The sequence below is a fragment of the Agelaius phoeniceus genome, chromosome 8 (assembly GCF_051311805.1).
Source record: "Agelaius phoeniceus isolate bAgePho1 chromosome 8, bAgePho1.hap1, whole genome shotgun sequence".
Taxonomy (NCBI): domain Eukaryota; kingdom Metazoa; phylum Chordata; class Aves; order Passeriformes; family Icteridae; genus Agelaius; species Agelaius phoeniceus.
In genome coordinates this window covers 16,426,545-16,442,061 of record NC_135272.1, presented here as the reverse complement: position 1 = coordinate 16,442,061, position 15,517 = coordinate 16,426,545, and the positions used below count along the sequence as shown (strand labels likewise).

Below are 15,517 nucleotides of genomic sequence, written 5' to 3'. Positions count from 1 at the left end.
GGGACACTAATTATATGAATGTCAGTACAATTATTTTAATTTTAATCCATTTCTTGGCTAATAGTAATACTATGTATAAAATACAATGAACTACACAAGGGAAGTACAAATTCTTTATGTTAGTATCAGCCTAGGTCATATCAGTTAGCAAGCAGATTTACCTCCTTCATCTGTTGTGAAGTTAAGCCTTTCACTTCTACCTTCAAGACGCTCTTTGTGTTTGTTCATTGTAAATGGAGTCACTGATACAGAAACTGTGGTATAATGTTTAAATCCATCGACAGAATAGTGAGTTGTGTTGATTGTTATGTTATGAACGTCTGAAAAATGAAATTAATGAAATTAATTAAATCTGTGTTAGGAGCACAGGAATTCTTATACTTTATCAGAGCTACCTGAAACCACTGTCATGTGTACTTCTATTTTAATTACCTTATTCTGGTTGCTTTGCTTTGCTTACCAATGCTAAGTGAAGGCTCAGGAAGAAGAGGAAATACATAAATACATAGAGAGTATTTACATATAAAGATTCATTGAAATGTAAGATGGCCTAGACCAGCATATCTGGAAGGAGTGGCCATTTAGCAGAAGACAATCCCCTGGCTATAACTATCTAAACTCGTTTATGCCTAACTGCCATGCATTTGTGCCAACTGAAGGGTAACAGGGCCATGTCCTGACATGGTAAACTGAATAATCTCAACTGAAAATTCAACTGGAACAACCTTAAATGAAGGAAATTTTAACATTTGTCTAGAATAAATTGCAGTGTAAAGAGAGTCCAATAGGACTTGACCAGTGCATTATGCCTGGTGCTCTGTAATTATGTACATGCAATGAATTATTTAATTACTTACCTTCGCCTTCCACCGAGAAATTCAACGTGTAGCCATCTATGGGACCATTGGAAGTGTTCCTAGGTGCTGTCCAATTAATTGTTACACCTGTCATATTTTTGTGTACTACTTGAAGGTTTTGTGGTGCTTCTGGAACTGTTGTGAAAGGAAAATAACAATAATTTGCAAAGAATGAAAATAAAAGTATTCCTCTTTTGACCTATTTTGATTAATTAGATTAAATTTCATCTGACACTAAAGCAAGATACCAACAACATGTAATTTTTTTTGTACTCTATTTCAAGAAAGTATACATAAGTATAAACTGAGTATATGTAAAAGCATCATATTACAGTAATTTCATACATTTAATTAATTTAGGACAAGGTGAATACAGCAACATCACATTTTACTAAAATTGTCCAATGTCTTCAAATCAAGAATTTAAGACTTGTCTCAGACTAGGTCTGCACTTTTTTTGTATGTGCATCTTCATTCAAAATTCCATATAGTTGACCATGTTTTCAGTCTCCAAACAACAACAAAAAATAATCACAGTCTCTGACAGAAGGAAAGAAAGGCTCAGGCTGGAAGACTGAGGGGGTGACTGCAATGAAAGAACAACCACTAGGGCAAGAGACCAGGAAGGAGGAGCTGAAGGAGAAACTGAGTGTGGCTGAGAATGCTGCTCAAAGTGTATCTTTAACCCCAGGAAATCCAGATAATAGGTTTCATAGTAGGAGTTCCCAGAAATATGTGGAATGTAAACCAAAAGTAAGCATTACACTTACCACCATAGTCTGTACATATGTTAAAGTTTTGGTTGGCAACATTTTTTTCATAGAAATTTATGGATCCAATGCAGTCATACAGACGGTTTGGCGATAAATTTTTCAGCACTTCACAAGTTTGATTTTTATCTCTAGACTTTGAATCTAGAGACACAAGAAGAGCTTTATCAATATTTTTCACAGCTCCTAAAGTATGTGGCACCATTCTAACTAAGATTTTCCCTACCGTATTTATTTGATATAATTTGTAATAAACTATCATGATACTACAAACAGAAAAATGTACAACCTGATCCAATTACTAGATTTTAGTTCTTACATACTAAATTAGTTTGCATAGACTTCACTTTTCATCAGTAAAGGTCAAAATTTGACTTTCTAAGGAAACAGCTTTCCTACAGAAATCAAAACATGTCAAGGGGAGTCTGGCAGAACCCTGGAATGTCTTCCTAGCTCTTCAGCTCCCTGAAGCAGGAAATCTCCAGCCCCAGACATTCATCACCCATTTTTCTGGGACACATGAGGCCATTCAGCATCCATATCTGGCCTGTCACACGAGGTGCCTCTGAGCCAGCATGTCCTCAGGCTGGCTGACTCCAAGAGCAGAAAGCCTGGCCTCACAGCATCCAGGAGCCTGCAAAGACAGAGGCCAAGGCAGCCTGCAAGGGGTCAGCTCACAGCACGAGCACAGACTGCAGTATTTCCAAACTGCTCAGCACCCTTTCAGAAAATCAAACAGGACCTCACAACCTCCAGAATTTGTGCAACTTTTGAAACTGGTAAACTCAGCAAAAGAGATCTCTGGGTTTGAACTTTCCCAGATCTACACTTGTGGGGATGGAAGTCCTCCAACTGGCAATCCCGGGAATTCTGAGCTACCTTTTCCTCAGACTGGCACAATTAATTTAAATCTGCCAGTCTTTCACCAAAAGACAACATCAACAATGCTTTAAAAGATAAATAAATAAATAACCCACTTTCAAAGGAAGTTGGTGTTCCATTGCAGGTGACAGTCATGTTAGCACAGGCAAGTGAGCTACTCCAACATAACAAGGCAGATGTGTTGGTTGCGTCCTTGACTTTAAGAAATTCCCTGGTGACTGGAATGGAAGAATATTATACATCATTGTGACATTGGCTATACTGAGTCTTTTAATAACAGTTCATTTATGTTTTTTGACTTGTTCTGCAATATGAAGAATACAATCAGCAGAGAATAATATACAAAGAATTTAATAAGAAATGGAAAGCAAAAATTTAAAAAGCCTTCATGAGATAAAGACACACAGGTATTCAAATAATAAATTAATGTTTTAGTACAGACATTCAGCATAAACACCAGCTTTGAAGTGGTGGCTGGTCTTGCTATTGTTTACCACAATGCATATGGCCACTGCAGTTAAAGTTTCCTTTTTTCTTTAGAATGAAAAAACTACTGTTTGTTTTCATTGTTCCTTAAGAAAATACTGCAAAGTTTTAATATACAACTTCAGAATAGCTTGCGAACCATGGACAAAATATGAAAAATTTCTGTCTGATTCTCTGAAAAGCAACAAGAACAAACAAAGAAACCTAGGGAAGCTGAATTACTGCATGTAAAAATAAATTTTTAAAAAAAGAAGAAAAGAAACTACTAAAAGCCTTGTACTCCTACCTTTTGGAACAAGAAAAGAAGAAGTACCATCTGAACACGTGCCGTTTTTAACTTGGACAGTGTAATTCCAGCAATTTGGGAGCTCTACTGAACGGTTGCTGGAACTCACAGTTCTGTTTCTGTCACGCCCCACAATAATGTATTCTGTGTCATTTGTGTCAATTTTCAGGAAAACTTCAGTCATGTTAGAGTTGTTCTTAGAGTCTTTTATGTCTTCAATAATAGCTAAAAGAAAAGCTACTGTAAATGGAGGTGAAAAGACCAGAACTGTTAAATAACTTTAATCTTACTTCTTCCAGAACTCAAAGACATTTTATAAAATAACTAATTACCAGTTTTATATGCTAATTGATCAGTTGTTTGGTTGGGGTTTTTTTTGCTGCTTTATCAGCTTTTTCTGTATTTGAGTTTACTATTTGGTCACATTTCAAGACTGAAGGAGAATAAGGGGTATGATTCTTACCACAAGTTGCTTCAGGTATCACTGTGGTAGGTTCTATAAAAAAAGAAAACAATATGAAGGTCTGTCTTAACAGATTGGGTATTTTTTCCACAAAGCATTGGAGAAGGGTGACCGGTACTGCCCCAAACTCTTTTTTCAATATATTCAACACAAGTAAATGTATTTAGCACTCCTCTCACATTAGAAATAGGGCAGAAAACATCAGCTATACATAACACCATTCCTTAACTAGTTATTTTAGCCATCATGTGTCTTTCACAATTTGCCAATGACATCAATGAACTAGAAATCGAACTGGTTATTAGTAACATTTCTGAGTACAAAATTACACGAGTAACATTTCTGAGTACAAAATTACACAAGAATATTCCAAAATCACACACTCTCATAGCAGTATGATAAACTACAGCAGTTTTCCAGGATGCCCATAGATTTACCCATCTAGGCTGTGAAATGGGTAACTGAGTTGTATAAAATGTCACCAAAGAAACAAAATTTACCTGCTTTTTGCACTGCCATCTTACCTTTGGAAAGAGATTTATACAACAGTACAGGTTGTTTAGTGACTACATTTACACTGGGATACCCAAAAGAAATTTTTACTGGTATTTTCTGTAGAGAAGCGTGAGCAAAGGACTTCATCCTGAAAACACTTACTTAATATATCCCAAGGTAAAGGTGTCACTAAAACACACCAATATCTAATTTTTTCACAGAAGGCAGGCCCTAGATTTCCTGCCTCCAGGCTGGGAGTCACCAGCTGGATGGTGGCAAACAGAGGGACCACTGGAGAGGCACCAAGACTGTAAGGGGCAGAACAGCCACAAGTAAAAGCTAAGTTCAGTTTGTCAAAGAGCAGACAGCAGCCTACAGCTACTCCAAGGATAGTTCAAGATGGAAAGTGTCCAGCTCCTGGGTGTATTTTGCACAAGCACATACATATATTTTGCTGACCTGACAAATTCCTTACAGCCCAATGGCAACTAAAATCACTGTAAATGCTTGAACTACCAGATGCCAAAAAATATTACTGCTGTGTGAAACCAAAGGGAAGACACTGGAAGACAGAGAGGCACAGAGATCTCAGATGTATTCACACTTTTTTGTGGCTTGGGCAAATTTCTGTGAATAACAAGAAAAGTACTGACACAATAATTGACAGATTTACCCTCCTGCTATATGTCACTGTGGGGAAATAATTTCTATTTTGCATTTGCTTGACAAGTAACAAATCTGGTATCTTTAATATTACTCATAAACAGTAAGGTTCCTAAAAACATCCTTAAGTTTAATGCAGTTGTATGTCTAATTTGTATGCTTAGGTTAAAAACATTCCAAATGAATTGCCTCATCTAAATCCATTTTCTGTGCCTGATGTATTGGAACTGTGGTAACTGTGTGCAAGTTTGTCACCTATTGTGTAAGTGGAGCTGGGAGTGGGGCTGATCCCAGTGCCTGCTGGCAAGTTGACTGATGAGGTGGTGCTGTGCAAGGATGTTGAATTGTAATCATCTGTAAGAAAATAAACAACATATCAGCATTAAAAAGTGAAATTCATTCTTCCATATGGCTTTGTCATCAGAAATGTCTTACACTACAGCACTTCTCTGTTTTTGTTTTGTTTCTTAGGGGATTTTTGTAATTTAGAGAAGACTGCTGAAAGAAAAGTGATGTTAATATTTTAAATTAAAAAAAGAGTATTTAAATAGAAAGCAAATTTTTAGGAGTATACCACTTACAAATTAATTTTGCTATGTACAATGACTTTTTTTTTGGTCAACAGTTAGTCATAATTCCAGATGAAGTCAAAATAAAAATAATATTTCAATCTATGAACTGGGAAAAACTAGAACATTTTGCTATATTCTTACAATAAAACACAATTATGAAGAGTGCTTGTGCTGTTTCACAAACAGCAACTCTAGGGTAGTGCTCGTTTGCTGGGGCATGTACCTTGCTCACTCACTGTAATTCTTACTATACTTCATTATTTATCTCCCTGTTTATAAACCACTGACCAGTCTCTATAATCTCTTTTAGGCTCATTCCTACTGCTCTTGCTTTGGGGGCAGCCTTGTTGGCAGCAGCTGGCACTTTGGTTCTACTGTGGTGACTGCAAGACCGGGCCCTCCGATACCAGATCCCGCACGTAGTCCTGGCATTGCCGCCATGCCAAAGCACAGACACCTTTTCCATTGGATGAAAATGAGCTGGAAAAGGCTACCCTGGTGGTGAATGACTTCGTTTTCCCCTAGAGTTTTGAGAGCAGAGCGTGGCTGCTAAGGGGAGAGAGCAAACCTGCAGGAGCATCCCCGAAGGCAGAGGGAGTGCGTGCGGTGGGGGCAGCGGAGCCGCTGCTGCGTGCCGGGCTGCTCGGGGCCGTGCCGTGCGGGGAGGAGTGCGTGCTGTGTGCGAGGCTGGCACCTGCGGTGAGAGGGACAGCAGGGTCGGTCATGCTCCATCCCGTGTGCCCGCCCGAGGGACAGAGCTGCCCACACCGCCAGGGTGCAGTGCTGCAACACTCCCTTACTGAGACACTGGGAATTTTTAACAGAACAAACGCACATCAAACATTCGAAGTCCAGGGGATTCAACAGGTGTCAGATGAACAACCAGTGAGTGGTTTCTTTTTTGGTTATAATTGCGTCTTTCATGCTAAATGCTGTGTTTTAAAATATACCTAAATACATTACTCAAAACCAGACATGTCAGATATTCCTGCCTATTAAGACAGCATATTTCATTTTGTTGGGTGAATGAAAAGGCATTATACACTCTGTGAGGTAATAGTGTGTGAGAAAATGAAAGAAGAATTTGTCAAGGAAGAAAAAAACAAAAAATCAATGCAATTCTGCCATGTAAATTGTTTCTTACCAGTACCAGGTGTGGTCATTGCTGTCTCCTCCCCTGAAAAAGAGAGAGAAAAAGCGTAACTTAAACTTTCAAGGAATTTGCCAAAAAAATAAAGACACATTCTTTCCTCCCAAATATCAGCTAAGCTTTCCCCAGGAAATTACACATTCTTAAGTTATATTTAGTGGATATAGCAACAACCAGATGCCCAAAAAATCAAGTATACAGTCACAGAATCACAGAATGGTCTGGGTTAGAGAGAATCTTAAAGATCACCTAGTTCAAACACCCCTGCCATGGGCTAAGATGCCATCCAGCAGATCAGCCTGCTCAGGGCCCCATCTGACAAACTTCCAGCCACCCGTTTGGCTCTTCCTTCCTCCTTATTTTGCTCTTTTTCTACCAGATCTTTCCTACTATGTTTGTTTCTTGGAATTTATTTATCTCTTTCTTGTGGCACATGTTTTTCAGATAGAACTTCTCTGTTTATCATTTCTCTGTTACTTCAGCTTCACTTCACGACACTTCACAACTGCTGTATCTTTACTCTTTTGCAAATAAACTCCTTCAACCTTTAAAGCAAAAAGCCAGGTTTACGTGAGAAACTGCCATACTTGTGAGGGATACATAAGTATCCTGTTCATGTATCAGCATCAGAGCCATGTCCCTCATCTCTGACACAGAAGATCAACATAAGCAGATGCCCTGGGACTCCAGAGATTTTCTCCTTATTGACCTGACAAACAGCAGCAGTGTTGGCTGCTCAGTGGCCACCATGGATTCTCCACCTCATATGGACAGTTTAGAACGCTGACAACAGACATTAAAAACACACAACCAGTGATGGCAGTGTCACCTGCAGGGAGTGAGAATTACTTGGTGTTTAGAACTGTCATGAAGTGTGTCCAAGCCATGGTATGGATATGAATGTACACAAAAGCTAAAGTCTTGCAAATACTTTTCTAGTCAGCAACTGAATTTGTTGTGCAACTGTACATTATGCAAAATCTCGTACTACAACCGACAATTTGGGAAAAGCCAGTAGCCTGATACATTACAGAAAAAGTATCAACAGAAGTCAAATGAAGTCAGGCAAAAAACAGTAATGCAATATTTATTTCTTTACAGAAGTGGGGAAGGGTGTTGCCTAAAATCTGGTCCATGAGATGAGGATATTGGTCCATGAGGTTTGCCTGAAATCATACGAAACTGTCAAAATAACATTGCTCTTAATTGGAAGAATGTAAGCTCTAAAATGTAGCAAACTGAAAACAGATTGAATAACATGGGTGTAGAAGCCACTATATTAACAGGTCTAGTATATTAATTCATTTATGTCTATTTACCTTCATTGAAACACAGACCATGCATTCTTTCCAAAGCTACACAATCTTAGCAAGTGAAGCTTCCTAACCTGAGAGAGGTTACAGATAAGAAACAAAAATATAACTCATTTTTCGAACTTGCAATGTACCTTCAGCATCTGAAACCTCCTGTCTGCAACATTTCTTTACAACAACTGCATGATCTATAACTATATGTGTTAAACTGCCAAGGAACCCTGTAAAAGCTAACATTCATATCCATTTGTATTTGCCATAAGCAATAAATTTTCAATGTATTTTCATGGTTTTCAATTCAGTGTTTGAAAGCTGGCAGTTAGTCATTCTAAATTCCATAATGTGATTTTCTTTTTCAAAAGGCTTATTAGCTGAGGAATCAATTATTCCCCCTCCTTTTCCAAATCTTACTTTGGTTGAGTACATCAAATATACCTTAAGCCAAATATTAACTTTCCATGAGCATTGTCACAGATTAACTTTTACTTAGAAACTTTTCCTAGAACAGAATAAAAGAAGTTGCAGAAAAATCAAACTCTAAATTAAACTCTGCCCAGATTAGTGAAACATTCAGAAATAGTTTTCAAGCTACTTACTGATCTCTGATGCAAACATAATAGAGGCAAAATTATACACATCAAGATTGTCTCTTCCAAGCTAAGTGAGATAATAAAAGATCAGGGGGATCATAAGCTTGTCAGTGTTGTGTTGCCTCATTCACCTCCTCAAGCTTCCTGTGAAAATCATTTTCCCCATCCTCCCCCTTGTAAAGTTAGAATAATGCTAATAGCTTAAATAGAGTGTGAGGTTTATTGCTCAATCCCAGTGAGAGAAGCTAAACATTACACATAATCATAGAACTCCAGGTTACAAGAGACCTCAAGAGATCACCTGGTACCATTGCCTTGCTCAGAGCAGTGTCTTAAAACAGAATGGGAAATAATACTCTGAAACTGCCCTTTTTTCCTGCCTATAACTAAGCGCTATCACTTTAACAGAACTTCATGGCAGTTTTATGCCCTTCTAAGTATTTCAAGGGTCTCCTGCTCTCCTATGATTCTATTCCCTGATATGCTTTATTATAGCAATGGAAGAAGTTGCAGTTGAAAAAAATTCAATAGGTGGCACCAGAACACTAAAAAATCCTCTCAAAAAGAAAAGCAAATGCATTTCCCCATGAAGCCTTTCTGAGAGCTACTGGGTAAAATGAAGGAAAAGCAAGAAGAATCTCAACACTCCAGACTCTGTTACTCTGAGATTAATAGGTATATTGCTACTATTAATTTTCAAAAAAATGTCCCAGCACTAACAAATGCCTGAGCTAACCTCAGGCTAACCAAGTTAATCTCAAAGACAAAACTGTCTGCTCTTGTTTATATTCTAAAACATAATTCTAGAAACTTGAAAGCTGAAATCCAAAAATATATTTAAAATGCAATGAGGATGTCCAATCCCCCAAACACATGCTGTGCAGTATGAAAGCTTGATGATTGCCAAGCTAAGCAAGTTGGTCTGAGTTTAAATGGGAACTACCCCAAAACTTTTCTCAGAGCTAAACTGCATCCAACCATAAGACATTCTCAAGATGATATGTGTATGATAACAAGGATAACATCAGATAACCCATATGGAAGAATTAGAGCATAGAAAAAGTTCCTACAACTATAGTAAGTTTTTTAAGCTTCCCTCTCCCTTCTCTTGATTTGGCCATCAGTTGGTTCCTGCTGACATACCTAAAAGATTTCAAATGATTCATCAGTAAGGTTTGAGCAGATCTGGCCTTAATCACATGTCCTGGAAAAAGGTATAACCAGCAGCTCATCCCACAGGCAGATGGGAGCCTGGCTAATCGCTTTCATTATCCTTCCTACCAGTCGGTGGAGAGAATGCAGCGGGGCTTCAAAGAAAGGTTTGAGATGGCAACAAAATACACCTAAAACAAATGAGTTCATCGCTCTTTCTCCTGAAAGCCCAAAGATGTACTGGCCCTGTGAGTGAAATATGGGAGTACTGTGTTATGAAGTACTTTTGATGTTCAACAAGAAGAGTAAATGGAAAAATCCTGAAAGAATCCAGGCCACTAAAAAAAAACAAGCCAACCTCTCAAACCCCTAGGACAGTAGGCTCTCTGGGTCACATCTGGAGGTACAGGAGCTGCTGCATCACCTCTGCAGTACTGACTCTGCACTCACTGCAGTGCTGTGGTTACACCTGTATAAGTCCAGTTGTATAACATTAGGAAAATGTTTTCACTTGGCAGAACCCAGCAACTCAACAGAGGACAACTGGGATCTACAATATGTTAATAATAAAAATGTGTTTCAAGGAAGTCCAGGGTGCGATCTTCTTGAGCAGCAGGAAGAGCCAGCACACATTTCCTGTGTGCATGGGCTATTAATAACACAAACGCCAGCTGATAAGATGGAGATCCTGTTGAATCAGCATTAAGAACCCAAAAATGCTATCATGTTTAGAGGGGCAGAAATCCATTAGCTGATGACATAGAACATGTCATTTAATTCCATTCTGCTGCTTAATTTGCACAGTGAGTAAAATGGACCTGGTTTTGTATTTCCTGCTGGACTGGCCAGGAGGCTACACCTGCACGGCAGCAGCTCAGGCTGTCTGCTCTGAGCACAGGATTGCTGCAGGACTGCATTCCTCCACACACACAGCACAGAGTAATGTGGGAAGGACGATGCTCTTCTGCTAATAGTGCATTTGGTGTTTTATCTAGCCTGGTGCCATACCAGCTGGCTCTTCACATCCAGCTGTACTCCTCATGTCTTTGCCAGAGCTGGGAGGGGGCAGAGGAAGTAATCCTTCCTCTCAGCCTCGTGTCTGTAAAGCAGTTGGCAGCCGTGTTTTGCAGCCAGGAAAAAATGCTTACTGATTCTGCAGAGCTGCTGCCCTTTTCCCAGGATCTCTCCAGCCTTTAGTATATTGAACAGACCCCAGCAACCCCCACCAGGCAGCATTTTATACCAAGCAACCGATGTAAGTCCAGATTCTGCCTTCCCTCTTTTCACAGCTGAACGGCACTGCTTCAGCAGGGTCAGGGCTCTTCACATCTGCACAGAAAGCAACAGGATGTGGTCTACTTGTTCAGATGGAGTAAAGCTCTTTGAGGGGGTCTCCTAGCAAACAGCACAGACATTGCAGCTCCCCTGCCAGCCAACACTAAATTGCAAAAAAAAGAACAGTTCCTGGTGGGAGGTGAAGGGTGAGTAAGGCAAGGAGCCTCACAAAATGCTGCCAGCCGCCCTTTGATTTATTTTTAAACTTCAAGTGGGATAGGATGTAATTCACACCTGCTTTAAAGCTCCCTTGTGCTGCCAGAACCAGCTAACGAGACCTTAAAGTAAATGAGCATCAGGCCAGAGATGTTACTGTTATTTTTGCTGAAAACACAAAACAGAGGGATCCATTGCTACTTTATAAACAAATCTGGGCAGACCTCAGAATAAACTAAAAACACTTAAACTTCTGAGTAATTCTATACCACAGAGGACCCCTCAAATTTTATAGGTGGAATCACATGTGCTGAATTGTTTTCATAACCAGAGACTACAGAATTACACTTTATTCTTTATCTCTAATTCTGGGGAAGAAAAAACTAATAATATTCCCAGTTTCTGGATGAACTGCTGCTTTTTGAAAATCGAGTAAAAGAATGCTATATAGACTTCATATTAAAAATATGAGAATTTTTTCATGCTCTGAGTAAAAAAATAAACTACTCATTTGAGTTTACAGTATAGAATTTTCTCAGATGACAGAGACATTTCTGAGGGTACTAAAATAAAAATATATTCTTGTGATCATTGAAGATGAAGCCATCAAATCACTTCTAAGTTATTCATTGTCTAATTGATAAAAGTCTTCATAGCCCTATAGCAATCATAGAAGTTAGAACTAAATAAACATTATAATTTCTTTTCCACAGGCAATATTTATAATATTTATTTTCACCAGAAATTAGGGATAAAATGTTGAAACTGTAAATTTTAATTTAACAGAAATTCTAAAATGTTCCGATTAAGAAATTCCAATTGTTTGCTTTTGATATCTGGATTTTATGTCCATTCTGACTTTTCAAAACGATAATTAAAATAGTTTCCATCTAATTTCTCAAAATATTTCTTTTTGCACAAGTTCATTAATAATTGCCTCCCATAGCAACTCCTTCACACAGTGCATCACTGCCCAAGAGCCTGATCCTGGCACTCTTTCCTTCCCCTTTAACCTTTGGTTAAGGCATTATCTGAGAGTCAAAAGCCTTTTTGTTCCCAAGCACCTGCCAGTGCTGAGGGCTGACCTGCAGTGGGAAGGCGTGGTCTGCCTGCAGAGCCCAGCTCAGGAGCGAGTGCTGCTCTAACTACAGCCAGTGATAGGATGTGGTGCTAGGCTTTCAGTGAAAATTGACCTCTGAAATTAATGCTTGTTCTAGATCCCTCTCCTTGCTGTCCACCTCCCAAAACTGGAGTTATTCCTATCCTCCTCAAGTTCAGAGTCAACTGTGAGCAGTAATCAGCATTTACAGGTATGGAGAAGGCGAAAAATTCAAATTAGCCAGCAATCAATTACAAGGGGAACAACCAGAATAAAGGGAGAGAATTAAGAATGCACAACTGACTGATACAAGAAGGAACAGAATGTTACAATACATGTTGAATATTTCTGACCATTTTTAAAAAAGTATTTTTCTAGTTCTAATTATGCAAAATAAATATAGGAGTATAATTTTTCCAAAGGAAAACAAAAACACAGAGCAAAAGAGAAATTTCCCTGAAGAAACATAAATTTAATGGATTTAAAAATTATTACCAATGATATGTAGAATTTCTCAAAACTTTAAACCTGAAGTAGAACAAAAATCAAAAGCAGCAAATCAAATGCTTTTTGCCAACACAGTTCCTGCAAACCTGAAATAAATACCCAGGACTATTGTGTGTTTAGCAGTCAGAAGGAGGGGTTTTCTATCACTTGCACCATACTTTAAATGACATTTGCAGCCTTCACAGGACGGCTTTGCAGTAACCCACTCATAAGCTACAGCTAACGACGCCTTTGCTGCCCTGTGGTTTCTCTCATGCTGTTTACTTCTGCCTTTCTTCTACAGAACCCTGCTCAAAAGGAAGAGGGTGCAGCATACAGTGGTTTTGAGCTTAAGTGCTTCCAAATGCAAACGGAGTTACCATAGCACCCACATGCCCAAGCAATCAGACTTATCTTAGTGCTAAACCACTTCTCTAGTGCAGTCATGACACGTCCCTATTAAACTCCTTTTCATCATATTTGCATTTGTAATTATTTTCAGTTGTACAGGTTCATTAATATGATACAGTGAGGGGTGGCAATCTTTGGGATGAATCTTCCAAACTGCTTTGCAGGGAGCCCTTGTCACCATTGTGAATTGTCTGCAAGAGAGGAGAATATCAAACCCTGATGTAACAGTTCCTTCAGCTGTGAAATGCTGGGTACTCCCCACAGTGATTAAGAAACCCCTTTACATGAGGAATGAAAGACTGGCTGTGATATTTGTTTGGCAATTTTGTGCAACATGCAAAAAAATCTGTGTTTATATTTGCTTTGCCCTTTATATATTTTCAGTATTTGTGCACAGAAAGTCTTGAGCCAGATCCATGTTGTTCCCATGCTAAACTTCTCTGCTCCCCAGGGCCAGTCCCTCTAACTTCAGTCATGACTTTTCCAGTCCTGCTGGATCCTTCCTTGATCTTCCTTTCCTCCATCTACCTTGAACAGAAACACTCGCTCCATATTGCTCTGCTTAATGGCACTGACAGAATGGCTCTGGATTTGCTGAATGTATATTGTTTATGGCAAGCAGAAGGAGGAAAGAACTTACACCTATTTTATCATCCTCTCAATTTGTACTCCCACGGTTTTTGCAATTGCTGACTCTATTGGTCACAGGAAGTTGTGGAGAACAGCAGAAGACAGCTCAGTTCTCAAGAGTTTTGATCAGAAAAAGAGGCTACAGCTGAGCAGCCTGACTGACTGACTTGATGAAGAGTGTGAGGCAGGGGCAAACTTAATTTCAGTGCCTTCATTGGACCATGGCTTATTTAAATATCTGACTCACTTCTCTGCTTCTCAGAGACAGATATCTTTGAGTTCCTTCAAGATTAAAGCATTATCTGGTTTTGTACATCTTCCTGATCGATTATAACTTTTATGTAATTTTGCCAGCAATAGAAAATGGGTCTTTTGCTCTAAAAACCAAAATCAACTTGGAAATACTTCTCTAAACTGTCTTTAATTAGCTCAAATTCAAACCATAAACAGTTTAGTACCATTTGAAGAGTAGGGGAGGCTGCAAGTAATTGATGTTGAAGGTCTAGTTTAACCTAAGTCTTTCTGTGAGTCTGGGATTTTAAGATCAGCATTTTAGCCACTGATAACATAAAGCCTGTTGAAATCAGAAATACCTTCTGTTTCTCAGAGTTCTATTAGCATGAAATCCTTGGATCAACAGCTCTGTACTTACTGGGAGCATTATGCCAGTGAGGACTCTAATCAGCGATTTTCAAAAAGATTCAGCTTTTTAAAAAGAACATTTTTTTCAAGAACTAACATCTGCCTGTGAGTTATTCCTTTTCATAATAATATTTGTCTCTGATCCACTGCTGTGTTAAACACCCTACCAAACCACTTGTTTGATTGTTATGCACTGCAGACTTTTACTGATAAAACATATATAAATGTACCACAGGAGCTCCATGGTTTCACCTTGGCCAAGGGCTGAGGGCAGGGTAAGCAGGGGTGGCACACAGACTCAAGACAGCAGAACCAGAGCGTGACAAATGACAGAGCAACAGCCCACCAGAGAGCAACACTGAATAACTGCTGCAAAAGTGTAGCAGCACTGACAGCACCTGAGTGTCATGCTCCTCAGCTGCAGCAGCTGGGGACAGAAATAATCCAGAGCCCCCAAGGCTGCAGTCACAGAGCTCCACTGGCCTAGTGACACAGGTGAATGTACAGCTGCAGCTGCACCGTTCCCAGAGCTTTTCCCTTCAACAAGATAATTCAGTACTGCTGCAAAAATCACACTTTTCAGTCAGTCCTGTGAAAACAACATTTCTGATACTTCTTGGAGATGACAACTGGCTCAAAGGAGTGCTGCAGTGAGTGATACAGTGATGTTTGGTGCTTCTGAAACAACCCTATTACAGAGTCAAATTCTGAGGCTAGGGGATTCAGCTGGTGTCTTGGATGAGAACGGGTCCTGTGGTTCAAATGGGCATATTGGAGTCAGAGTGAAGATCTGAGAATCTGCCTTTATCTACTCACAGAATTAAACATTACATTCTAATTGAATTATCTGATGATTGTGCAGTTCAGGCCTAAAGAAAACTAGTTGCTCTGTTCCAGAGCAGAGAATGCATGAGCCATTGCTCAGTACCTCCAGTCACTGGAGGGTTTTATTGTGCTTAGTTACTCTGCCTGCACAGCCTCAGCCTTTGAAAGATTCACAAATCAGAATAAAGATGTGGCACAAAAATTTCCTTTTCCAGTGATCTGTCATTTGTATTTCTGTGACTTCTTGCTCCAAG

At 39.2% G+C, this 15,517-nt stretch overlaps 1 protein-coding gene across 6 annotated transcripts in view; it reads right to left on the bottom strand.

The window, feature by feature from the left end:
- PTPRC (protein tyrosine phosphatase receptor type C) overlaps positions 1-15,517 on the bottom strand; it is a 75,818-nt gene that overhangs the window by 18,937 nt on the left and 41,364 nt on the right. For 3 of the 6 annotated variants that reach the window (XM_077182095.1, XM_077182096.1, XM_054638273.2), the window contains 7 exons: positions 6,619-6,651; positions 3,745-3,777; positions 3,282-3,506; positions 2,605-2,727; positions 1,628-1,771; positions 858-992; positions 162-320 (listed from right to left, as the gene is read on the bottom strand). In XM_077182095.1, the coding sequence (XP_077038210.1) occupies positions 162-320; positions 858-992; positions 1,628-1,771; positions 2,605-2,727; positions 3,282-3,506; positions 3,745-3,777; positions 6,619-6,651 (852 nt within the window). Of the gene's footprint in view, positions 1-161; positions 321-857; positions 993-1,627; positions 1,772-2,604; positions 2,728-3,281; positions 3,507-3,744; positions 3,778-5,157; positions 5,257-6,042; positions 6,169-6,618; positions 6,652-15,517 lie in introns of all 6 variants that reach the window. The other 3 variants (XM_077182097.1, XM_054638271.2, XM_054638272.2) reach the window with 2 other exon arrangements.